A 25,799-nucleotide genomic window follows, 5' to 3' on the forward strand; every position below is an offset into this window, starting at 1 on the left:
TTCAGTCTCATGATCCATCAGTGTGAACTCAGTTGGCTCACTGCAGGGACTCTGCTTCTTTACTTGTTTGAGACACAAACCTCATCATTAGCATCTCGCTCTGAGACCATTAATAATTGAAACAAAGCAAAGCACTGACTGAATTATGCTTTTATTTAGCAAATGATGCAGTCACAGGTGTTTAATGAGATCTCAGAGAGCAAACCAAGCCTTAAAATTAATTGTCTAAAAGGAACTTGCAATGGGAAATGTTGCGTGTAAAATCCAAACAATGCCAGTATTTGCATGACACATCCCTCAGAGATGACCAGCATCTCAGCTGAAATCATCACTCTGACACTTGAGCTCCAACAGAAAATCCCTTGAGAACAGCAGCCGTGAGTAATAACCTCTTACAAAGCCATAAGATTTCATATCCATCTGGCGTAAGTACCACGCTTCAGCTGAAAATGTTTTGAAAGCAACCTAAATGTCACAAACCAGCCTTGATGGACTGTACCTGTATGGCAAAATGCCCCCTCAATGGATCATGAATACACCGCAGTCATCTGTGTCCTCTCCAGTTGTGAAATAAGCCGCGATGAGTGGGTGCAGGCTAGCGGCAAGGTCGAACCACTCTGATCATTAGAAATTATAATTATGTGCAAAACAGTGCTAATTCTGTAACATCTCTTAGTGCATGGTCAGAGTTCATCCTGAAAAATCAATAGCGGAGCAGTAACCCCAAAACCTCAACAATGTTCACTGTCCACAAAGAAATACATATTTAAGGGGACAGATTTCACTGTTCATTGGTTTGCTGACAACACAGTCTCACAGTCAAATGCAAAGTGGCAGCTGCTGAGGTGGCAGAAATGAAAATATATCCTCTCTTGTCTTTCAAAGGTCTTTTAGCAGACACATTTAAGATTTCTGAACCATGATTAGAAATTTGCTCTTGAATAATAACAGAATCATTTCATGTCTCCCATTACTCCATGTCAGCGCAACCTCAGCTCTGTATGTCAGAGTAAAGACTGCAACACTCTGTCCGCTTCGAGCCTACCAATTTCTTTTTGTCCTAGATCGAAAAGAAGAAATTTGCCCGAGCCTGTGAAAGCCTGCACGTATTCAGACGCCCACGCAGAAACCCAAGCCTGAGAGAAAATAGGAGCAGCTGATTCAATGTGAGCTAATTCATTCAGTCACTGTATGTCCCCTGTCAAAGGCTGGTCCCCACAGGCCGACGCAACATCTGGATGTGTCCCCTCTGCTCTGTCTGCTTGGCTTTCATGTTGTTCTCTGGGGGCCCGCGCATTCGCTCGGTCTGCAGAGTCCACCCCGTTTATTTTGCATTCAGGACTGACACATTTCACCATTACTATGCAGAATTCATTAGGTCAGTCCCAACAGTATATAAACTGGTGTCCGTATTTTGTGGGTCTCTCTCTGGTGAATGCAACAGAAATTAAGTCCTCATGAATTGTGCACATACAGACTGAGAAGATCCTTATAAAATGGTGCCAAAACAAAAGGGAAAAAAGAGAGACTTCATGTCTGTGCACATATCACTTCTTTCTCCTGTACTCTATCTCCTCACAGTGGTCATAACTTACTGGGATAACACATTAACCAGTGAGGGGAAATAACGCTCTTTGTTGCATTCAGACCCTTTATTGAGACATTAAAACACAAGAGGGAACTGATTTACATATGATGCCCTCAGCTTCCAACATCATTCTGATGGAAACCATATGTAATTAATTTATTTCCATATTCCGCCATGAAAATAGAAAGTGTGAGTAATCCTCAGGGAGATTTAAACTATGTGCAAGGGGAGGGCAGTAATCTTATAATCCTCTGTAATGTCGTAATGGTCTCTCAAAGCTTATCTAAACTAAACTAACTTTCCTGGTGGAATTCAATCACACGTACAGATGGACCACAAAGAGTAATGTGACTAAAGCTCCCTGAGTAATTCAACAGTCTTGTCCGCTGCAGCTTCAATAAAAAAAAAAACTACAATTACAATTAAATAAAATCCCATGTTGTCACATCAAAGGAGTGATTCATAAACACTTTTTCAGATTTATGTACAAAATAAATACATAAATCAATAAGTTTCACTGCAAAATAAAATATCTGCTTGTTATTCTTACAAAACTATAGAAAAATAGCAAATAATCACAGTCCTTTGTCGACAATATGAACCTGGATCCTTGATATTTCATATCCTTTGTACTAAAAGTCTCAAAGGGCAGATTTTCCACTAAAAATAAATACATTTTATAGCAATTTGTAAAAAAACTGCCGCAGCCTCGATGCTGTAACACCCTATTGGCTGACCAAAGCTGGAGCTGAAGTGGGAGGTGACTGGGTTGGCTGAAGGAACTCTGAGGTGAAGACGGCCTCCGCGTACTCCTCAACGACGTCCTGAAACTCTGCTGCCACGTCAGCCAGAGCCTCCGACAGTAACTCCTCTGCCAGGCTGAGAGACAACAAGGAACAACAAGGGATATTAGAGAGAGCGAGTTTTGACATTTTCCTCAAAATTATGCTGCAGAGACTTTCAGTCACTTTTAAAAGCTAAATACACACATACAAACTCTACTTTGATTTAAAAAAAAAAGGCAACCAAATCATCTGACAAAAACATATGAAACAAAGATCATGTGAAACTATCATTCAATCTTTTGTAGAAGTAGAGTAAATCTGGAGAGTGTGATTGATATATTTTATATATTTACTAGTATAGTTTTTCCTGCCAACACACCTGAGACTACACACTTTTAAAACAGCTTGATTAAAGGTAAGAGGCTTGGACACAGTGGGATATAAATATCACTTTAAAAGAACCCACTTCCTGAAATTTCAAAGAAAATTTAAGTAATCCGCCTCATGTTATTATCTCCAAAAATGCAGCAGGTGCTATTAAAGCGGGTTTTTCCTAACCACTGTGTCTACTGACTTTCAGAGCTAGACATGAAAAACTTGGTGAAATTTGCGCCTTGAAAGGCATAAAATGAAGGAAAATAACTGAAAAGACTGGTGTACAGCACCAAGCTAAGTTTCAGTGTTTTGATCATTATCTGGGTCAACTCACAAATGAGACAGGAACATGGAGGATCTTGCTTACAGAGCCCCAAAAATGTCAAATCATTTGGTTGTGGTTGCAACAAAACAATCGCAGTAATTGTGGGTTGTTGAACTATCTGTCGCTTCGAGGAGTCAATACAAGAATACTTTTCTCTGAAGTGAGTGAGACAGAGTGAGGAATCTACCGTTATATATTGGGAACAGCCATTATGAAATAGTTCTAACACTAATGCTAAAAGCCGTGCTAGCTCACCTGAATGACTCTTCATATTCTGTATGTTTAAAATCCCAAATCAAATGAAACCACAAAAACAAAATTAGCTCTCTGTAAATACAAGGAATTGTACAACATAAGTGTTTTATTAATGTATTTAAAAATGGGGAAAGCATAAGCTTATTATTCAAGTTTGCCTTGTGTTTACCCATTCATCTGTTCACCAAGCTGTCATTATGAAAAATGCTTCAAACAAATTCAAACAAAACTTAAGATAGCTTGAAGTGTGTATATTTTCTGGGCTTTTTGGCTGTGCTGAAGTTTTGCTTTTTTTTTTTTTGCAACAATCTGTTAGCAGACTGAATGAATGAGCTCCTCCAGGCGGTATAGCTCTACAGCAACTCTAGTCTGCTCATTACCATCTCATCACACAGACAGGTTTCTGCACTGTGTCAGGATAGCAGAGGGTTTACATGTTTATTTGTGTGTGTTCTTTCTCCAAAAACACAGAGATAATTGGATGACTTCTCCTCATACAGGATTCTTTTTCCCTAAATACAGAAAAATACAGATCCATCTCTTGAAGACTTCTTCTCGTTGATGTGGGACTGATAATAAGCCATAAGCAGTCAGAGCCCATGGGTGGGACTGGGCAACAGTTTTCAGCTCTGACTTTAAGCAAAAACAATTTATTGAGCTGTTCACACTCCCCTGCAAATCTACGCCGCAGAGGGAGAAAAAAAAAAAAAAAAAAGCTTTTTAAAAGACTGCCTTGAAAATCTCTCTTTTAGGAGTTTCGGACTAATCTATCAAGCAAATGGACTCTGTATGTTCACAAAGATGAGCGGGCGTCTTCTGCATTCTGCATTGCAGCAACTTAAGAATTCTGTTAGGTATGCAAATCTGTGAGTGGGAGAGGAAGAACAACGGTAAATACCAGAGGCACACTATGCAAACCGTAAAATGTGCATGATCCTCTCAGAGTGAGAACACTGTGTGAGTTAAAAAATGTACGGGGACAAACGAGAGAGCAGCGAGAACAAATCTGTTTCAGATTGCAAAAACTGAGCATGCCATTGCTAATACGGAGAACAAATGTTTTCATAAAACTTCAAAGATACATAAAAAAATGTGTGAGATTCACTATTAGCACTGTGTTGAGTGTCCAGAGGGGAATTAAGATTGTAAGAATCCTTTACTTGTTGGTCTTTTACCTGTCTGCGATGGCCCAGGGGTTGAAGCTGCCGACGGCCTCATGAGCCACAACGCGCAGGTAGGCCTCGTAGTCTTCCCTGTACCTCCGGAGGCTTCTCAGCATGTTGCCCGGCACAGAGACAACAGTCTCTTTGCTTCTCTCCACTGGACCCGGGAACACGGTTCTGTGTCTTAGCTGCTGCTCTTCTTGGGATGCCTCCTCTGTCAGGCTGCTCTCAGAGAGGATACTGTGTCTGTGGAAACACAAGCGGATGCTCATGTCACGAGGCGAACAGTCCTACTACACCTTTTCATTACCTTGACCATTCACACTATATGAGCTGGTTAAGCGCTTTTGATGGCTGCGGCTGTGGAGAAAAGGGCAAACTAAATTATTGACGAGAATGGAGTGCAGTGCTGTGATTGACCAGAAACACAATGCTCTGGATGATGAATTTGGGAGAGGTGTCAGAGCGTGGGCCAGCTCCCTCGCCTGCCCCTTGCTCAGAGGCTCAGCTGGGCATCGCAATGGTCTGGCTTTATAATCCTCTCTGCTTGGACAAATCAGCCTGGCTCTTGCGACGCCACACTCAGTGCTATATTTAGTGTTGCAGCAGTTCCCACAGCAAAGTGCCTCTCTATTGTGCTCCCCTGCCTCAGCTAAACTTGTTTCTGTTTTGACTGAAGGGGCTTGCAAACCATGGGTTGGCCGTGAATATAAAAGTGCCAGCACAGTCGACTTGGATTCTAGTTGGAAATGAGTTTATTTACTGTCTAATGGGCATCTGAGGACCGATGTGGAGAAAGAAAATGTTTGTGCTATATCCAGAAATGAACAGGATCCAGCCTGCCTTTCCTGTCAATAAACACCATTCAGACATTGTGGCAAAAAAGGACCTTCGAGGGCAAAATGAATCTTGTATATTTATCTGTGAAAAGGTGACGTGAGTGATAAAATAAATCCTCAGAAAACAAATGTTACAAAGTGTTAGTAGTTATCTCTCACTCTATTCTGCCCTATAATCATCAATAAGGGGGCTACAAGACAAGGGAAAATCGTATATGACATCTGTAGTGAATAATTCACTAAATCTGTGTGACAGGGAACCCCGAAAAACATCCTCATCCTCAAACACACCTTGGCCTGCTCAGGAAATACACAAACAAAAGATGAGTAGTATCAACTATTAGTGAAATCCTCTCAGGTGACTTTCAAGTTTGTTTTCTCATTTCTCTACAAAAGTTCAAGCCGTGCATCTCCTGGGAGGACCTGGCAAAGGACAGCGGCATATCAAAAGGGGACGCAGGCTGTGCTGAAGCTGAGTTGCACAAAGCCAAATGTGGCTTATAGATAGTAGGGGGTGATACACTTCTCAGAAGCCCTGGTGAGCTTTCGAGAGCAGCAGGAAAGATGGGAAACAGGTAGAGGTTGAATAGTGTGGAGGAAAACGTATAGATGGTTGCAATATCGTTGTTTAGTCGGTAATGCACTACCCTGCAGTCTGTTGAATGTATTTGAATCAACTGAGTCACTGTGTATAAGGTGGAAGTCATCACAATGAAAAGCATCCATATACTGTGTGACAAGAGTTTCGGTTTGTTTGAAATACTTATCCTGGAGTGAAATAGTAGATCGGAAAAAAAAAACACATAAAAGGTTCAGAATTTGCTGAGTGGGTCTTTCATCTTTCCATCAATTTATTTGACCTGCTGATGGAGCTGCAGCAGGTCAGTCAGCATTAGAGAGACGAGGAACAATCGAGGCCTGGGTCTGAGCTCCTCACCATGGATACGTAAATCTTATCTGACGCTCTGCTGATGTTTTCAAAGATGAAATCTCTCAGTTCATTGTCTCAGTGATCCTTTGATAGGACTCACACAAGCACAAACACAAAGACAGCCAGTGTAAAGAATAATAATAATAGCCTGTTTTGGAAAATACTTTTCAAGAGGACAGTGCCCATGTTATGTCTGGTGAAAGATAATGGGAGTGTTAAAATACTGAAATTAGATACCTGCTGGCCCAGCAATAGTGAGCTAAAATATTGTCAATACAAAGAGATACATCCAAAGTAATGGTAAAGAATAGCCTGACACCTATAAACAATACAATAAGACCTAGTAATTATGATTTTCTCCACATCAGCTGAGAGTAATTCTTTTGAAAATTGCATTTTCCCATCTTTCTTCCCCTTTCACCTTTCCATCCCTCAATAACAGCATCTAAACAGAAAAAACTGTGTCCTTTAGTCATGAAACACTACAATCAAAAAAGCCTCAAGTGATAGCCACACTGACACTCTCTGCTTTTGTAAGCACTGCTTTTGTATGTCACTGTCACAGATTTTCTTTCTCTGTGTTTGAGTGTGTGTGTGTGTGTGTGTGTGTGTGTGTCAGACTGCATGCATGACTCTGTTTTCCTGCTGACGGCAACGCCTGATGTGTTTCTCAGGGCTTTTGTCCTTCATAGGGGCTGATGCAAGTGCTCTTTTAATCGGCTGCTCGGTTTGCTGGATGAGAGACGAGAGAGCAGAAGTTCATCAATGTCATCAATAATTTTCCACTCTGGCTAATCCAGGTTTTCCCTCTCTCCTAAAGCCCAGTATACTGTGGTTACTGCACAAAATATTCATTATATGAGCTGCTGGCAGTTGTACAAGAAATGAGACTAAACTGAGGCTGGATGCAGTTGTGAATACCTGAAAATGAAAGTGTTTATCAAAATAGCATTTTTCATTATCTGTTATCTGTTTTCACTATTTGATGCTCCTCTCTGGCATCAAACTGAGGCATTTTCAATTGTTTTCTTGCAACATTGACTCATTTCAGCATAGAAGTTAGCCTTGTGCACGACTGCAGTTCATTTCCTCAAGCTGTAGATGTCAAATGTCATTTCACAGTTATCTGAAGGACCACTGCAAACTCAAATCCTATTACTTCCTGTTGAAGACCTAAACATTCTGACATGTCCTAAATGAAGGGTACATGCTGACATTAAATCAGCAAGAGCACTGAAGAGAATTCAGTTTGCAGCCCGCAACAAGGCTAGGACTCGCTGGTTCAAGGACAGGTTGACAAGTCTGTCCTAAAACAATAGTCAGGTGCCCAAACAAACAGTGAGACAGGTTTTACTTGCTGTAATAATCCCTCCTGTTCATACTGAAAATTAAAAGATCCCCTTTAAATGTGTAAGTGATGGGGGACAAAATCCACAGTCCTTGTTGTGAGCAAAAATGTATTAAAAAGTTTATCTGAAGCTAATATGAAGCTTCTGCAGTCTAACTTAGTCAAATCAAGCAGATATCTTCTGTCTTCTTCTTTCTTTTTGGTCTGAAAGTCCCTCTTTGTGTTTCCCCAGACAGTGATTCCCTGTTGGGCTGCAGCAGGATAGTAACACAAAAAAGGAATTTGGCACTAAAAAGATATCCACTTGATTTGACTAATTTGGGCGGCTGAAGGTTCATATTATCTTCAGATTAACTTTTAAAAACATTTCTGTACAGAAGGAGGGCTGTGGATTTTAGTCCCTATTACTTACATCGTAAGTGCATTATGAAGGGATCTTTTAATGGCCAGTATGAACAGGAGGAATGATTATGTCAAGAAAAACATGTGTCAATGTTCATTTGGGCACTTCACTATTATTTTAAGACAGACGTGGAAAACTGTGAATCTATCCTATAAGACTTGTTCTTTTTTGGTAGTAGTGATGCAATAGGATGCTGGTTGCATCACTACTATCATCGATGAAGCCAGATAAAACCAATAAGTTAAAGAAACTGCAAGCATGCCTTAAGGACATAAAGACCTGGATGACCTGCAATTTTCTGCTACTGAACTAGGACAAAACTGAAATTATTGTGCTTGGCCCTAAACACCTTAGAAACACATTATCTAATGATGTAGCTACTCTAGATATCATTACCCTGGCCTCCAGCATGACTGTAAGGAATCAGGGAGTTATCTTTGATCAAGATATGTCTTTTAACTCCCACATAAAACAAATTTCAAGGACTGCCTTTTTTTCACTTACATAATATTGCAAAACTCAGGCACATCCTTTCTCAAAAAGATGCAGACAAAATAGTCCACGCATTTGTTACTTCTAGGCTGGATTATTGCAATTCCTTATTATCAGGCTGCCCAAACAAGTCTCTAAAGACTCTCCAGCTGGTCCAGAATGCTGCTGCACTTGTATTAATAAAAACTAGAAAAAGAGATCATATTTCTCCCATTTTAGCTTCACTGCATTGGCTTCGTGTAAAATCCAGAATAGAATTTAAAATCCTTCTCCTCACCTACAAAGCCCTTAATGGTCAGGCACCATCATATCTTATAGAGCTCATAGTACTCTATTACCCCACTAGAACACTGCGCTCCCAGAATGAAGGCTTACTCGTGGTTCCTAGTTTCTCCAAAAGTAGAATGGGAGGCAGAGCCTTCAGTTATCAGGCTCCTCTCCTGTGGAACCATCTTCCAGATTTGGTCCAGGGGGTAGACACCCTCTCTACATTTTAGAGTAGGCTTAAAACTTTTCTTTTTGATAAAGCTTATAGTTAGAGCTGACCAGGCTTGCCTTGGATAAGCCCTTAGTTATGCTGCTATAGGCCTAGACTGCCAGGGGACTTCCCATGATGCACTGAGTTCCTCTCTCCTCCTCCTCTTCTCCATCTGTATGCATTCATGTACCATTAATGCATGTTACTAACTGGGCTTCTTCCCTGGAGTTTTTTGTGCTTTCTCATCTTGCAGGAAACTCTGGGATCTGAACTGTGGGCCTTTGCCGCGGGGATGGTGCAGGGATGGTGGCACGGTCCTGTTGGTGTCCTACCCTGAAATCTTCTCCGGCTATTACTGCTATTAATATTACTAGTCATATCTCTATTATGATCATTGATGTTATTGTTATTATTATTGTTATTATGCTTCTCTGTTTCTCTCTCCCCCCTCTCCCTCTCTCTCTTTCTTTCTCTCTCAACCCAACCAGTCAAGGCAGATGGCCGCCCACCAAAGCCCAGTTCTTCCCGTAAAAGGGGAGTTTTTCCTTGCTGCTGTCGCCAAGTCCTTGCTCATGGGGGAATTGTTGGGTCTCTGTAAATTAAAGAGTACGACCTGCTCTATGTGAAAAGTGCCCTGAGATTACTTTTTTTTAATGATTTGGCGCTATATAAATAAAAATGAATTGAATTGAATTGGTTCTGTAATTATTTTTTGTTTTCATTCACTTAAGTGATTTAGAATGAGTCATTTTTGCCTGAAACGTTGCAACACAAGCTCATGTCAGTTTACAAAGCAAATTCTTGGCCCAAAAAGACAGTTCTATAACACAATATGCCTACCAAACACAATTTCTCTTTCTACTTCACACAAAATGACTCCCTACTTCCAACAGCTACGAAGAAAAGTATCATGTTTACTGGCTTCACCTTTCTCAGTCAGCCCTTTTGATACCTGTGCTCACAATATACACTAGTACTGACATCTAAAATTTCACTTACCAGTTGGCTATGAAAATTAAAATCAATCTTTTTTTCCTCCCTGAGACAAGCAGTCGGCGAGTGACAACGAAATAGGTTGGGTCTTGAGTGAGTGAGGAAGAGGTGACTAATGTGGACAATGTATTAGAATCGATGCTAATTGTTTTTCATATGAGAACAAGTACAAGTACAGCTCTGGAAAGCAATCTTAGAGACACAAAATATTATGCAGACACTTTTCATATACATAACTCCCATCAATACAAATAAAGTTATTCTCTTATGTTAAATGGGACATTTTAGCAACTGTCCTATCTAACTGTTTCATTACTGAACAAGAACAGCCGAGAGGAGAATGTAATGGAAAAGAGATTCTGCGATGCACTTGGTATGATGTGTGAGTCGGCTGACAACTAAGACACTTCTCCATGCTGCTGAATTCCTCTGTCACCTTCGGGACTATGTTAATCAACGTACTGACACAAACCAATAGTCACTGCTCCGACATTCTCTTAAAACCAAACACATGAAAAGCATAAAAGTGCTGGAACGATTAATCAATTAGTCAGTGACCTCTCCGATTTTAAAGTTGAACCACCCTGTTACATAAAAGTGAACCTGACAAGTCTGTCTCTGTTTTACCCCACAGGGAATTTCAGAACAAATGCGCTGGCATTTCCCAAATGACTAAGAAGCGGCATGGCTGGACACCTCTGAAAAACCAATAACTAATGGAAAATCATAACACCTCTTCAAAAAGACAAGACAGCAAATAGTGGACTGGCAAACGCCTGTTACTTTTTGCCAAAAAATAGAGCTATTACTTGATGGATGTGTTAAGAAGACAGTCTAAGATGAGTCACAGGCACAATGGATCTCAGGGCAATGTTTCTATTGAGGGAACTGAACCTGGGGCACTTTGAGACTGACTGACTTTAATTTGCTAATGGTGCTACTTGAATTTGTTAGAAGCAGCATCCTGCTGGCTTGTCTGTGTCAACAACTTCTAGTCCCTCCATTCTCTTTTCTCTTCCTTCCAAGTTCCTCATTAATTTAAGCAGTACAGCAGCTGCAACCAAAGCCCTGGGCAGTAGAGGGTCTCTCTGTGGAGTCTTCTGCCGGAGTCAGGAATAGACTCTGCCCAGGGTATGGTCGCCACTGAGTGAGTTTTGTGGGATGAGTAAGGCCTCCCGGTGGGAGAGCAATTATAAGGCAACAACACGTCATGCGGAAAAAAGAAAACACTAACTGCGCATTGTAGGAAAAACATTAACCACTTTACTTTTCATCCAGTCTAGAGGCCTAATTAAACCATTAGTGACTGACTTCCTATGTATGGTGTTGCTGTTGCTCTTAGTACAGCAACACCAGCCACAGGCCATCTTTATCTGCCTCTCAATACATTTCTGTTTCACATAAAAAAAGCAGAAAAACTGACCTAGGCTTTCAAAGAAATCAAAATCATTTGCATATGTAGCTTATATTTATTTTTTGCTTATATTATATTGTTTTTTTATTTTTATTCTATAAATCCTTTTGATCTAGAAAGCACTTTTTGCTTAAGCTTGAAAAGAGCAATATAAATACAATTATTATAATCATTGTTATATTTTTTCAGAAAGAGGCTTATCTCATAATATCATGCACTCATTAGTATTATGCTGAAGTAATGATGACTTATAATGGGGGCTGAGACCTATAATTTCAACTCAAAATATTGGGAAGGAAGTTATATAGGTCAAACCCTGATACTGCACTCCTGTTAATATTCTGGAAAAATTTCACCACTGCCTCTTAGAGATGACTAAAACAGCAAGGAGAGGGAGCCATCAGAGAAATATGAGAAACAGAGATGATTCGAGTTCTTACAAAAAAGGATAAAAGACGTAGTAACCCACCCAGTCTCCACGGGTTTCTCTAGGACAATATCAGCTGGAGAGCTGTGCCTCAGCACTGGCCTTGTGAGCCTAATTGGCAGAGGAGAGGCTGGCCTGGAGCCCAAAACATGGCACTGGGGTCCTGGGAAGAATAGAAAGGAAGGGGAGGGGGTGGCAGTGGTAGTGTATGTCAAGAAGGATGGGGTGGAGCAGGGGACAGACAGAGAAAAAACAAGAGAAGCATACAGTCAGAATGATAAGTACTCGGTTATACTTGCCAGTTGAAGCGCTGTCTCCACCTACAGGAGACAGTGGGAAATATAATTCTCTGAATGCAGTTAGAGATGATGCACAGAAGTGTTTATTTTAACACAGAAGCAGATCATTCAGTTTGTACCTGCTGGCCCTGGTCGGTCCCAGTAAAGAGGGTCTGAATAGGTGATGGAAGCAAACCGTCTCCTCACTTCCTCCTGATCCCTCTGCTCGGGCACACAGAGAGAAACACGGTTTAGAAACATACTGTCTACCTGCCTGCATTGAGCCATGTCAAACAGACTGAACATAATCAAGGCATAATCAGTACACAGCGCCAGACCAGAGCTGTCATAACAGCTCACTAGAAATAACAAACCGATCACTGGTGACCTTTCAGGTTCCACAGTGACCTTTTTGAGGTGGGCCTTTCTGTAGGCCAGCTCTCACCTGTATCTCCTCCATGCGAAGCAGCATACTCTCCAGGGTGGGGGCCTGCAGCCTATGCTGGGCTATGCCGTCCAATCGTTCGTCTGCTTCAGCCGCCCACGCCGCCCGTGCAGTATCCTCCAACAGATCTTCCAGAAGGGCCTCGCTCAGCTGCTCAGCACTCTCTGCTGCCTGTCGAGGACAACATTCAGCACAACAGAAAAAATAAAGGCTAAATATTGGAAATAATTGTAAAATTCATAAGTCCTTGTTGGCTTAGTGTGTCCATGAGCCCCTATTCATGATTTATTAAATAGCAGGGCCAAGTCTCCTCCCTCCTGTGAATTATTGGCAACAGTAGCATGGCTCACCCTCTCTGCCGCCTGCTCAGACAGTCTATTCCTTAGTGAGGTGCTGATCCTGTTCCTAGACTCACCAATCTGCTGTGGAAACAGACAAATACAAGCTCAGTCGCATCAATCCTAAATAAACATTATTTACTCCTACTTAGTTCACAAAAAAATTATACAGAAAATCTGGCAATATGCAGACAAGAGATACATCTTCCTACCTGCGCTTCATCCAGAAGAGGCTGAATTCTCTCTCTGGCCTTCTGCTCAGCTCGCTCAGCCCACTGAGTTGGCGAGACAACTTCAGACCTGTGAACCAAAACACACCCACATGGCAAGCTGTCACAGAAGTTACGTGGCTGAAAGCTTTAACTTTAGAGATACTGATATAAAATTTGTTGTACAGTTTCTTTTCATGAATTATAATTAATCTACATACATTAAAATTGATCTTCAAACCCGATGAGCATCTGCACTAAACAGTAGCCACAGTAAGGTAGTTTTTGTCAGGCACTATGTCTACGCCTACAGCTACTCTGCATAAAGCCAACCCTTGTTATGTGAATATTGCAGTGAATATATATCTGGACTTGTTTTACTGAAGAAGCCAGTGAACTGATTTATGGAGCCTGAATAAATAACATTTGTTAGATTAAAACCTGAGTATCACAGCAAAAAATCATAATAACATGACACAACGTGACAACCTGTACTTACGAGACACAACAGAGCTTTTATTATCAAAACCAGGAGCTGCGCGCGAGAGGGGGGGGGGCTTCCGTGGGAGACTGATTTGTATTGTTTTAGCAGCGCAGGGGCCAAAGTGTCACAGAAAGGCCAAATGGAGAGGCTAAAAGGAGAAGCGAAATGACTCAGCGAATTAAAAAGCTAAAATGGAAACGGAGATGCAAATGGCAAAGAAAATTGCCCTTTTAAATACCAGATTAAAATCTGTATTCTTAATTCAATTTGTGAATCAAGTGATTTATTGCTCTTTTTAAAACTGAGCAAAATATCAAATAATGAATTACTTTTTAATTTAGTCTATTTATGGATGAATTAATTGATTTGTAAACAAATTTATAATGCCTATTTTTAGTACTATTTCCAAGGCACTTGTGGTCCTCCATAAGAAATGCCCACGTAGAAATAATAATATTGACAGTAATGCAGTTCCATTCAAGTTTCCTAGTAGGCCATTATGTGTTGTTGTGTTTGAGAAGATAGAATCATAAAGGAAAAAACTGCCCAACTGCTTGTACTGCATGTAATAAATGCTTAATGGACCGAATGTTGCAACCTATGCACTGTGTTTCTTTACTGGTGTTGCAGAGTTTAACTGTCCAATGACTAACTAGGAAACGTGTGGTGATCTATAGGAACATATGATCTCACTGGTGCTGAGGGGGGGGTGTTGCTGCAATCACAAGCTGCATTATTTTCTGTGTCTATTGTTCGTAGCTAATTGTGTCCGTGTTGTAATTCCCAATGTAACTGTCGATTAAACTGCGAGGCCTGGCGCACTGAGTGGTATGGCAGATTACTGTGTGGATTACTGCCTTGGGTTAGCAGTGAGATTTTAGAGGTGCGACTGGTAGAAAATGTTTCTTTTTCTTAAATAATCTAAGCAGCAAAATGTTCATTGAAGGCACAGGACAGAATAATGATTTTGTCCTCTGAAGAAAACTTCTGCTAAGGAACGTCGGGAGCTATTTTATTTCAACGTCAGCTTCAATTGCATATTTTTCTGTGTAGTCTGGTATTTCTTGTCACAGTGTGTATAGAGCTTTCAATTTTGGTACAGACAGATTGAAAAAAGCTGTCTGGATCTGTATCCAACAACTCATTCGGCTTTATGACCTTCAATTTCCTCCTCTGCAGATGCATTAAGTCTGCTAAAACCGTAATTGTATTACTACTGTACCTTAATCTTTGAATGCGTTCAGCCTCTTCTTGACTCAGCTGGTTGAGCTCTTTCAGTCTCTGCGTTGTCATCTTATCCAACCAGGCTTTCCTGTACCGAGTCAGTAATCATCAAATGAAGCAAAATGCAAGCTTAATTAGCATTTCACATAAATAACTTATAATCCCCATCTATATAAATCGTACTGCTCTAGCCCCTGATTAATTGGAAAGCACAATTGTATTAATTAAGATTTGATTAAACAGAGACATATGTGGAACACTCAATCAATGAGGTACTTCTAAGCACTAAAAACAGGCCAACTATTAATCACTCACAAAGAGAAATGGCCTCAATCTAGCAGGCACCTAGATTAATTTATTGGAAAGAATTAACTTTGAATTGGAATCAGAGTATAGCCTGTGGCTCTCAGCAAGTGGGGTCTGACATAGAAATAACTCACTGAATAAAGAGGGAGGACTCATTAAAATCTCTTTCCCCTAGATTCAACCCAGTTAACTTTTTAAAATTTTGCTAGCAAGATCTGTTGTAAAAAAACCCCCAAAAACATGCTTCATCTGTGGGACAATAATATTTAATTCTGAAATATCTGATAAGTTGAAAAGACTGAAATCAGGTTAAAAGGTATAGGCAGTGAGCCTCACCTTAATGCTTCATTCTGAGCTTGTTTCTTCATTTCTGAGCCTAAGACCGGCTCTTCTCCAAACCCACCAGCCACCTGCTGCCTTGGAGGGCTTGGTGAGGGCCTCACAGGAGAGAAGAGACATCGAGGCTCTGGTCTCCTCCTCTGAGGAGATCTATTGAGATTCATACCAGAGGAAAGAGCAAATATGACACACAGGCACACAGATGCATAATATATCAGGAGTAGTTGGAAAAGTGGGAAAGGGGGAATTGAGCAGCGGGGTATGGAGATGAAGAATCATGGAAAGGCCGTTTTTATGCACATCAGACAGGTCTCTCTTCTGGCACTGCCTACATAGGTTTAATTCAGTTCCATTTTATTTGCATCTATAGCATATGAATGTGAAATGCATTAATTTGCAGATTAATATATACTGATTCATACTGGCTGCATATGGTTACCTTGACATTAGAGTCTCAGACATTACAACAGTGTAACCTTAGTTATGTAAGGACATTAATGATCTAGTATGAGCCGAGAGCGACTGACAGCAAAAGCATTGGCGAATAGTAATGGGTTAAGGAGAAATCTAATGTGTCATCAGCTGTACGGAGAGATAAAAAGTCTCACCGGTGTGGAGGAGGAGAGTGAGGAGATGTAGGCATCCAGGGCACAGAGTGCTCTTTTTGAGGGAGCTGGTTCACTCTAAGCCGAGAGGACACTGTAGGCTGCTGGAAGCCTGCATCTTGCATTTGATTATGCTATGAAAGAAACAAATAACCCCAAAAACTGTATGTTAAGATTTTTTTTACATGGTTTTCGCATGGTTTGTAGTGGTGTCTGTATGTTTTCTTTATTTTAAGAGAATCCTTCTCATGTGTTATATTCAGTTCAATATTCAACTTTGTAGAAGTTTGGCAAACACCTTTATTATTTTGTCAGCCTTGCTCCTCTCAGAGTGTAGTGCCCCTCCTTTTCTGCGGGTGGTGTTTGTCTGACATCGTCCAGGCAGCTCTCTCAGCTCCCTCTGCTGGGCGAGACTCTCCAGGCCAGCCCTGAGCACCTCTGCTCTGTTCATGGGTTGGAGAGAAGTCGTGGTTTTGGGCTTCTGTGGCACCATTCTCCTACCTGCCAACGCAAATAAGGAATGAAACTGTTGATTTGCTTTGATCTAAGCTGATCTGATGTTATATAGACAAAAAATACTGAATTGCTGTGGTAACTATAAACTATACTCTTCTTCATCGCTGTTAAACATGAGTAAATCAGTTTGGAGCTAGGTGGCATTATAAGCTAACGCGACACCATCAATTACAGAATAAGCCAGGACCCAACAATCAGATGGCTCCCCACTGACTGCTGTTGGTGGTGGTAGGGGGACTTAAGTAACACCACAGGGATTTTTGTTTCCAGGGAGATCTAGATTGCAGCTATAGCTCGTTGTAGGTGTTTGTGTCCTCTCTTCCGCAGGATGCCTTTCAGCGCAATAGGAGCCAGCAGGAGTTAACCGATCATAAGACTAAGCAACAGGGGACCGAGGGCCAGAGTTCTGCTCTTCAGTTCCTGTTTTTCTATCACTTCTTCATGGCTCCTTATCAATTTTCAGCCAGGATGCAGCTGTTTAAGCACAGCGGGGGGCCCAAACACAACCGCACAAAAGCCCTCAGGTGATTTACAGATACACGGGAGACTAAACGGTTCGTCCTTCGTCAGAAGGCATCTGTTTAATTTACTCTCTGGGCAGCTTCTAGAGGCTTTGGGAACAAGTAGACCATTGCCATTAGTAGGAAATTTGGAAGGAAAATACTGCATTTATATTACATTCATGAAGCTTGACATTGTATTAATAGCTACTGTTGCTGAGGTTAGAAAGTAGAAAATGATTCATATTTACACATGGACAAACTACTTTCTAGGGAGCAGTAAAAGCTAACTAAACCAGAAAAAGAGACACTCAGCGCTCACCCCGGATATTTCTCTTGGGATTGGCTGATTTGCGAGGTCCTCGAACAGTTGAGATGCTGGGACCCTGGTGTGCAATAGTAGGTGACATGCTGCGACGAGGAGATATCCTGCGTGGAGGATATGCTTGGGCTTGCATCTTTTGCAGCATCTCTTGTTTACTGAGGGCAGAGTCCAAGGTCTAAGAGGAACAGAGTGACATTCAAAACTTGGATTATACTCTTAAAAAACCTAAAATATCCCTCCTTAACATAAACTGCATATTTAGACAAATGATATAAATCAGTCAACAAACAAAACACTATATTAACTATATTTTTTAATTACTATACTATCAAAATAAATAATGTAGTAGTCATTTTTGTACATAATCCTGCTTTTATTGGGGACACAAAGGAATTGGACAAGTCAACAAAAAAAATTGTAAAAGTTGGCAACAAATCCTTCACACTCAATAACACACTTAAGTCTATGACCCACAAAAATCAGCAAACACTTTGCATCTTCCCTTATGATGCCCAAGAGACCAGGCTGCCAGATCTGTACTGCAGCAAAATGCCGCAGTACAGATCTGGCAGCCTGGTCTTTTAGTAAGTGAAACTGGATTGGACTGACACCAGGTGACTGACTTGGTCTGTCAAAAACATTCCACTCTTTAGGTTGTCTGTCTGTATGTTTAGGATGGTTGTCCTGCTATACTGCCCTAAAACTGGGAGACTAAAAAGGGTTTCAAGTTTTACATAGTTACTTTTACATTTCAAATCTGCTGTGTTGGAGTAAAAACCACACAACAGTCCAAATGCTTTCTGATTTTACTGTACAGTATGCTGCTCACCTCTAGTTTCTGCAGGATGTCGAGGGTCGTCTCAGGCACAGCTGAACCCTGGTCAACTTCTACTTAGCTGAGCACAAAGAGAGCTGGCGAATCAGCTGGCCCAACTCTTTGTAATGAGGGGGGACCTTGCCATGAGATAGATCTGAAAGCTGGTGGATAACAGCTTGCAAGGCCCTCAGTGTCCCACGGTGGGCTGCTGCGAGCCTGTTTATTGCCGTGGACTGAGAGTTGAACCAAGAGTAAATCAGTTTACCATAGAACATATATAATATATAATTAATGGCTTTTGCTCAGCAGTAGAGCTGAGAAACTCTAAAAAAAATCTCCTTTTAGCAAAATGTATTAAGATAAATAATTATACAACAAATAATACTGCTACATAAAACTGTGTTAATTGAACATCATGGTTATAATTTCTTCCTGACTTGAGGGGAAAACAAACAGCTTTGTCTTTTTTAATTTTAATGCCTGTCACAGAGACAAATAAAACTGATAGAAGTGCAGCTTCAGACTACTGATGCTGTGTTTGGATGCATGACTGGCATATAGAACAAGAGAGGAGAAAGAAGTAATTTAACTTTTCTATTTCAATGGTTTATCAATTATTATCAACATTCAAATAAATGGTCCCAGTTGTAAATAGCATTAAAACCGTGACATACCTTTTTGGTTTCCCACATTTTCTGGCTGCGTAGCTTCTCTATATCTTCTTTTATCTCTTTTACCTATTTAATAACAATTTAAAAGAACTGTGTTTGTAAAAACTGAGTAAATTAAAAAGTCAGTGAAGGTTGATTTTTCGATTACATGTGCCCCAGATGAAAATACCTGTTGTTGGAGAACATAGATGGTACGTGCCGAACGGGCTGCCTGCTTCTGCCTGCGAATCTCCAGCTTGTTTTGCTCATCAGGCTCCAGCGGCTCCTCCGTTTTCTCCCCTGTTGTTCAAATCAATAAAATGTAAAATTGTGTGAAGAGCCTGATGACTGTGGTGGGTATAGTGTGGGTGCTGGTGTAAAGATAACACTTTCAAACTATGCTATAACTTTAAAAATGTAACAGTAAGACAAGCCGGTTTGGGGGATTACCTCTGTTAGCTAGTTTTTCGACTTTCTGGATATAAACTTCCAGCTCATTTTGCAGCTTGAGGATCCCCTGGCTTAATGGAGCCTGCTGGCCTGCTCCTTCCAACGGCCTTGGGCCAGGATCTCTGGTTGGGGGTGACTGGCCAACCCGTGGCCTGGGAGAAATAGAACGCTTGTGGGATGCTTTATCTGACTGTTTGGTTCCAGGTCGGGTCACCTTTTCTTTTGGACTGGAGGCCTTTATCTTTGTCTTACTGGGGTTGGTTCCTAGCTCCTATGAAGAGAAGAAAATAATCACTTGGCCATTGACTGGACAAAGTCAGAATAGGGATTTGTTAGGTCAGGGATGAATTCCTTCCAAGTGAGAAGTAAGTTAGATGGTAAACTATAAAGTATACACTATATACTATTCATGCAAATCAACTACCTGAAGCAGCTCCACATCACTTGTTTCAAAGAGGGAGACCTCTTGAGAGGGTCTGGCAGGAGATTTGTTCAATGACTCAAGGTGCCTTCGTCTCAGATCTCTCTTGGCCAGCTTAATCGCAGCCTGCAGCCTCTCCTCAGAGAGAGTGGTGAAGCTGAATGAGCTCCTGGTGCTGTCCACATTCTCCCGCTCCTCTGACAGCGGCAGCAGTTTCTCAATCACAATGGGGGCCGGTGGAACTACACGGGTGGCGCGGTTGCTGACGCTTGCAGGCACGGCTTCATTGAATAATAGCTGTGGCGTGTAAGATGTCAATGTTGTAATCAGTGTTGTATGTGATAGAAACAGCCTTTGTAATCCTCAGTCATGTTTTTCATATCATTCTCTCAACAAATATGTCTGTCATTTAGGGCTGCAACTAACAACTATTTCATTATCGATTAATCTGTTGGTTATTATTTTGTTGATTAATCAATTAATTGTTTGGTCCAGAAAATGTCAGAAAATGGTATAAAATGTTGATCACTGTCTCCCAAAGCCCAAGGTGACATCTTGTTTTGTCTCTACCAACAGTCCACAACCTAAAGATATTCAGTTTACTGTCATAAAAATCAGAAAATTTGGAATCTTTTTTCATAAAAAATGACTCAAAATGATTATTCAATTATCAAAATAGTTAGTGAATTATTTAATAGTTGTTAGCTAATCGATTAATTGACTAATCGTTGCAGCCCTACTGTCATTCACTTGATTTGAACTCATGCAATGCCATTTTGTTTGGTACAACTAACCACTGCAAATCCAATGTAGTCTAACAGCCCTGAGATAAATCGCAATAAATCTAAGCTTCATGATGTTTATAATGTTCAGTTTTTGTTGAAACTGCTTCAAAGATAAGATAAGACTTTATTGATCCCCAGAGTGGAAATGCACATTTTACAGCAGGGCAGACAACAATGTAACAGATAAGAACTAGGAGTAATAAATGCAAACAAAAGAAGTCAAGTAAATGGAATTCAATCTATAAACATTACAATACTACAACATTGCACTACAACAAATACACAACTACAATGTTGTGCAGAATATGTGCAGAAGTAATGGTTCTGGCAGGTGTAGAGGTATTGATTAAACTGGACTGCATTATGCTGTACTGAAATGTGTAATATTTAGTCAATGCTCAAGTCAATCATAAGTGGACAAAATATGAGAAATACCTCTCTAGTACATCATAATTCAATGGCATCACATACTACAGTCACCAACGTAGCCATACAGTATAACAACTGTCAATTGAAATTTAACATTACAACCATCATGAAGGTAGAGTTAATTTCAGAGCCACTGTATAAGACTTATTTGGATTTAGCTAGCTGTACCAAATTCACTGGGAACTGGGTGTACATGCATGCACTTGTGGCCGGTGTTTCGGTTTAAAGAGTGACCGTGTTATCTGAAAACGTTGAGGCAAATGCGTCTGTGGTTGTTGTAGCGAACGGCAGCTGTTGAAAACACGAACAGAACACGTAGGTGTCCTCCTAAAAGCCTTATTAATTTTACGCTAACCAAGTATTCACCTCGTTTCTTAATGTGGGAAACAAACCGTAGCCTATAAATTGGTAGTGCAGCTATAGCCTATTTTGGGATTTTATACAGTTATCCTCAATCGGAAAGTGGCCTATATTCAACTAATTAACCCATGTGTCACTGTGTGCACACAGTATGTTCAGTTTGTGGCTAAATATTGTGGAAACTGTGTGGTCACATGGCCAGTATTCACCCGGTTTGACCAGCCTACCGTATATTTAACTTAATTTGATGATATGGTCCGTCAGCGTGGATATTGCAACGAGATTCAGCGTTTCCTCTACTCTTGACAAGCTAACATTTAAAAAGATTAATTTCAGAAAAATAAGTGAAGAAATGTGAGTGCTTCTTGTTGGCGACACAATTTAATTTACATAATATAAGACAAAATGGACTAGAAGAATATATACTGTATTGAACATTCAATTTAAAGGCTTTCAAGAGGACACCTACATGTCTGTTCGTGTTTTCAACAACTGCCGTCACTATGACAACCACCACGCAGTCGGCTGAAAGTCAGCAGTTAACACGGTCACTCGTTAAACCAAAACACCGGAATAAAGATACAGCGGAATATTAGCGTTCATTCATTGTTTACCTTGGTTTGGGACATCCCAGTGATTAAATCTCCACCGCTGTGAACGTTTCGGGCTGAACCTAAAACAACCCAGTCTCTTCCAGGACTTTGTGGTCCTACAGAAGTCGTGGGGCCACCCTGCAAGAACTGCGCAGTCATTATAATGAAAACAACCGCCAACTTGTGTCAAACTACCAAACAATTCTCGATACCGTTAACGAGAGTTAGCATGAGCAAGCTAACAACGCTTCTGAATTAGAGTTAATCCCAGAGTCATTTCTACTTCGCTTATAACTACGTTTTTCCCAGTCTATATAAGTATTATAAAGTATGTATGCATACATCGTCGCTAACTGAAGGAATTAAAATAAAGCGCACGGTAAATTAACTTTCTATATGTTTGTCCAAGGTTGGCAACAGTTTGAAACGCCGCCATGACAACAACAGAACACCATAGACGGAAGTAATTTTGTTTTACCGAGTACGGATCGTGAAAGCAGTCAAACATCAATACAACCACCTTTTAAAAAGCGTAATTTAATTGTATTTATAATGATAACTTCACTCAAAACGTCGAGGAAGAATTACGTAATAACATTAGTCACATAGTATACCCATTGCGTATATATTTAATTTTTAATAAACTAATTCATCTACACGGTCCCTTTAAGAACCTTTGCACGGACCGGAAGTGCTACTGGCAAGTTTTGCTTTGCTTTATTTTACCAGCTGCAGTGTTCAGAGAGAAGCACAACTTCTATCTGCAAACACCTTGTTAGTTTCTCACAGTCAAATAGCTCCAAGTCCGTGCATTTCCTCACTCACTCGGTCTAAACTGAACGATGGCGAAGTACGAAGAAGTGAGTGTGCGTGGCTACGATGAATTCTGCAAAGCTGTGTCTGAGAGAAAAGGAAAGGACATTTTTGCTTATTTCTCTGGTGATAAAGACGCCCAAGGAAAGAGCTGGTGCCCAGACTGTGTAACAGGTAACTCTAGATATTTTCACCAGCTAATACCTAATATGCAATAGTTAGTGTGCGTTTACCTTCATTTAGAGCAGGTTTGATTGACACCTTTGGTCATATACTGTAACCTGAACAAGTTAATTAATTGTCCTGGTTTTGAATTGGGTACACTGTTTTACTTCTGAAGATCTTAATGTTTAATTGTCATATTTTGTGCATTGTAAGTCAGTAATTTTCTAACAGTTCCTCTTCCTCCACCTCAGCTGAGCCGGTTGTAAGAGGGGAGATGAGTCACCTTCCCGAGGGCTCTGTCTTCATCTACTGTCAAGTTGGACAAAGGGCCTAGTCAGTATTTTACTCTTCTTTAATACAACATTTTAGGGAAAACTGTTTCACCATATCAAAACCTTGAGTCACCCAGATGACATGTGCTGTCACCACTGAACAGTTATTTCATTTCTGATTGATCTGTTGATATTTACTATAAATTATGGCAATCACAGGTTATCAGGGCCCAATGTAATGTCCTTGAAAATATGAACTTACAGTCTGATTACAGCAACAAAAAAAAAAAAAAACTTTTCAAAGAAACGATTTCATAACAAATATGAAATGGAAAGACAAGTAATTCTAATATTTGTGAAGTAGGGCTGCAACTAATGATTTTTTTTTTTTATCATTGATTAATCTGTTAATTAGTTTCCTGATTAATCAATTGGTTTGTTCGCTAAAATGTCAGAAAATGATGAAAAATATCGATCACTCCCCAAGATTTAACCTAAAATGTCTTGTTTTGTCAGGACTATCAATCCATAACCCAAAGATATTCAGTTTGCTATCATAGAGGACTAAAGAAACCAGAAAATATTCATATCTGAGAAGCTGGAATCAGACAATTTGGACATTTTTTCTTAAAAAAATGACTAGAAACAATGAATTGATTATCAAAATAGTTGCTGATTAATTTAATAGTTGACATACTTATATTTGATGAATTACAAAGAATATTAAGAACATTATGCAATCATCAAAATTGCAATTAATAAATGTTCTGTTGTTCAACTAATAGATTAATCAACTAATTTCAGCATGATATTATAAAGGTGGATCCCATTTGAAATTGCGGAGCCAGTTATAGTGAGTACAGCTGTAAATTTGAGACATTTCTAGACAGCCATGGAGTGTTTTCACTCGACAGAGTGATCATGTATGGTGTAAATCATCACATATATATATATATATATATATATATATATCCCCAGTATTTCTTGGAGAGTTCACAAAATGTCATCTTCATAAAGTTGGATTATTTTTTCAGTTACTTAGGTATTGTGTTATTCAGACAATCACAGCAATACATTTGTATAACATGTTGACTCCGTGTGCTAACTTGCAATTTGTTAAGGCCATAATAGTTAGTTATGACAGAAAAGTCTGTATATTACAGTAATTTCTGTACAATTTACATTGTATCTCACTGTATATGAATGTTATTAATTAAGGCCACAACAAATCACTTAGTTGAAAAAATGCAAAATTGGACGAATTACATCTACATTTTATCATTTGACAGACACTTTTGAGTCTATGGCACAGATTCTAAAGTAGCTGATCAGGTACAAATTCAATGAGAAAGAGCACAAGATGTGCTAGAGTTGTTTTTTTTTGTTGTTGTTGTTGTTTTTTTAATTAAAGTAAGAAACAACTGGACCAACTTTACATATCAAAGTGATGTTTTCAGTGGATTTTTCCAATTACCAGTAAATTTCAATAAACTTCTAAATTTATATGATGAAACAGATAAATGCAAGCAAATATTTTATTTTAAAAGGTGTAACTCCTAAATGTTTTTAAATTTTCATTGCTTTTCTCTTGATCAACTAATCAGCTCTAAATAAAAATGTTTCAGACACTTTTCAGATACAGTAACACGTTGGAGAGTCCTCTTCAGACTCTTATGCAGCATTTATGCATTATGTAGGTTGCTTAATCGTGTCTTTTTCATGCTTCAGCTGGAAGGATCCAAATAATGAGTTCAAGAAGACGCTGAAGCTGAGCGGAGTTCCCACTCTATTGCGATATGGCACAGTAAGAATGACCTCTATTAGAAATAGAGCTTATTGTTTAAAATAGAATAGCAATAGATAAGTCTCCCATTAAATGTTGCAAATAAAAATGCATATTTTTCTTATATTGTGACAGTCAGACTGGTCTAGTCAGGTAATTTTCTGATACAGCGATGTTAAAAGTCATATCCGTGTCATCTCTGCATTTCAGCCTCAGAAATTGGTGGAGGAAGAATGCTTCAAAGCAGAGCTGGTGAAGATGATGTTCACTGAGGACTGAGAGATCCTGCACGTTGCACATCAGTCACAAAGCGTTCAAGATTTATTCACTGTTATGAAGAAAAATCTCATTAATCACAATTCAAATAAAGGAATACTGAATATTGATAAGGATGCAGAAGGTTCATCTTCCACTGTAATATGAAACAAATCAGCAACTGTGTGAGTTTACAACCCTAACAATGACCGTCCTTTGTAATCCACACCTATATGTGTACTGGAATATGTGCAGGATGATCACAGAATGGATGTAATTCATTAAACACGTGTGTCTTGTTATGCTTTATATGCAATCACTCAATCCTGAGTGGTAATTTCAGTTGATACATTTCTTCAAATGTAATCTAGCACACTAGTTGATTATAAGAATATGTTGGGATTTTTTTTTAATTGTGACCGTGTTTACTGATGTTGCCTTGCAGTAGCACTTAAATAAAGCAAAACTTGATGTTGAACATTTTGTCACATTTTCCTCTGTGGAAACTAGGTGGCAGCACATCCACGTGAATAGGCTGTAATTTTACACCAGGCTTATCTTTTTTGATATTTGAAGAATTTCTTTTAGAGTTTTGTAATGAACCTTATTAAATGAACCAAT

The 25,799-nt window shown here is 39.8% G+C and overlaps 2 protein-coding genes across 2 annotated transcripts; one reads left to right on the forward strand and one right to left on the reverse strand.

Moving 5' to 3' along the window:
- Positions 1-135: 135 nt before the first annotated feature.
- kiaa0753 (KIAA0753 ortholog) lies at positions 136-22,435 on the reverse strand. The gene is given in 19 exon segments (XM_067595072.1): positions 136-2,467; positions 4,504-4,737; positions 11,859-11,979; positions 12,235-12,316; positions 12,540-12,710; positions 12,890-12,961; positions 13,090-13,177; positions 14,793-14,882; positions 15,437-15,589; positions 16,048-16,178; positions 16,343-16,545; positions 17,383-17,560; positions 18,215-18,276; positions 18,279-18,435; positions 18,877-18,939; positions 19,043-19,152; positions 19,303-19,573; positions 19,727-20,020; positions 21,912-22,435. Coding segments are annotated over 19 exon segments (2,772 nt in total). The 5' UTR covers positions 22,050-22,435; the 3' UTR covers positions 136-2,313.
- A 113-nt stretch (positions 22,436-22,548) lies between these two features.
- On the forward strand, positions 22,549-25,656 carry txndc17 (thioredoxin domain containing 17). Its single transcript, XM_067595076.1, has 4 exons — positions 22,549-22,877; positions 23,120-23,201; positions 24,869-24,944; positions 25,134-25,656. The coding sequence occupies exons 1-4, from the start codon at positions 22,733-22,735 to the stop codon at positions 25,200-25,202; spliced, it is 372 nt and encodes a 123-aa protein (XP_067451177.1). The 5' UTR covers positions 22,549-22,732; the 3' UTR covers positions 25,203-25,656.
- Positions 25,657-25,799: the final 143 nt, after the last annotated feature.

Source organism: Thunnus thynnus, chromosome 7 (assembly GCF_963924715.1).
Source record: "Thunnus thynnus chromosome 7, fThuThy2.1, whole genome shotgun sequence".
Classification (NCBI taxonomy): domain Eukaryota; kingdom Metazoa; phylum Chordata; class Actinopteri; order Scombriformes; family Scombridae; genus Thunnus; species Thunnus thynnus.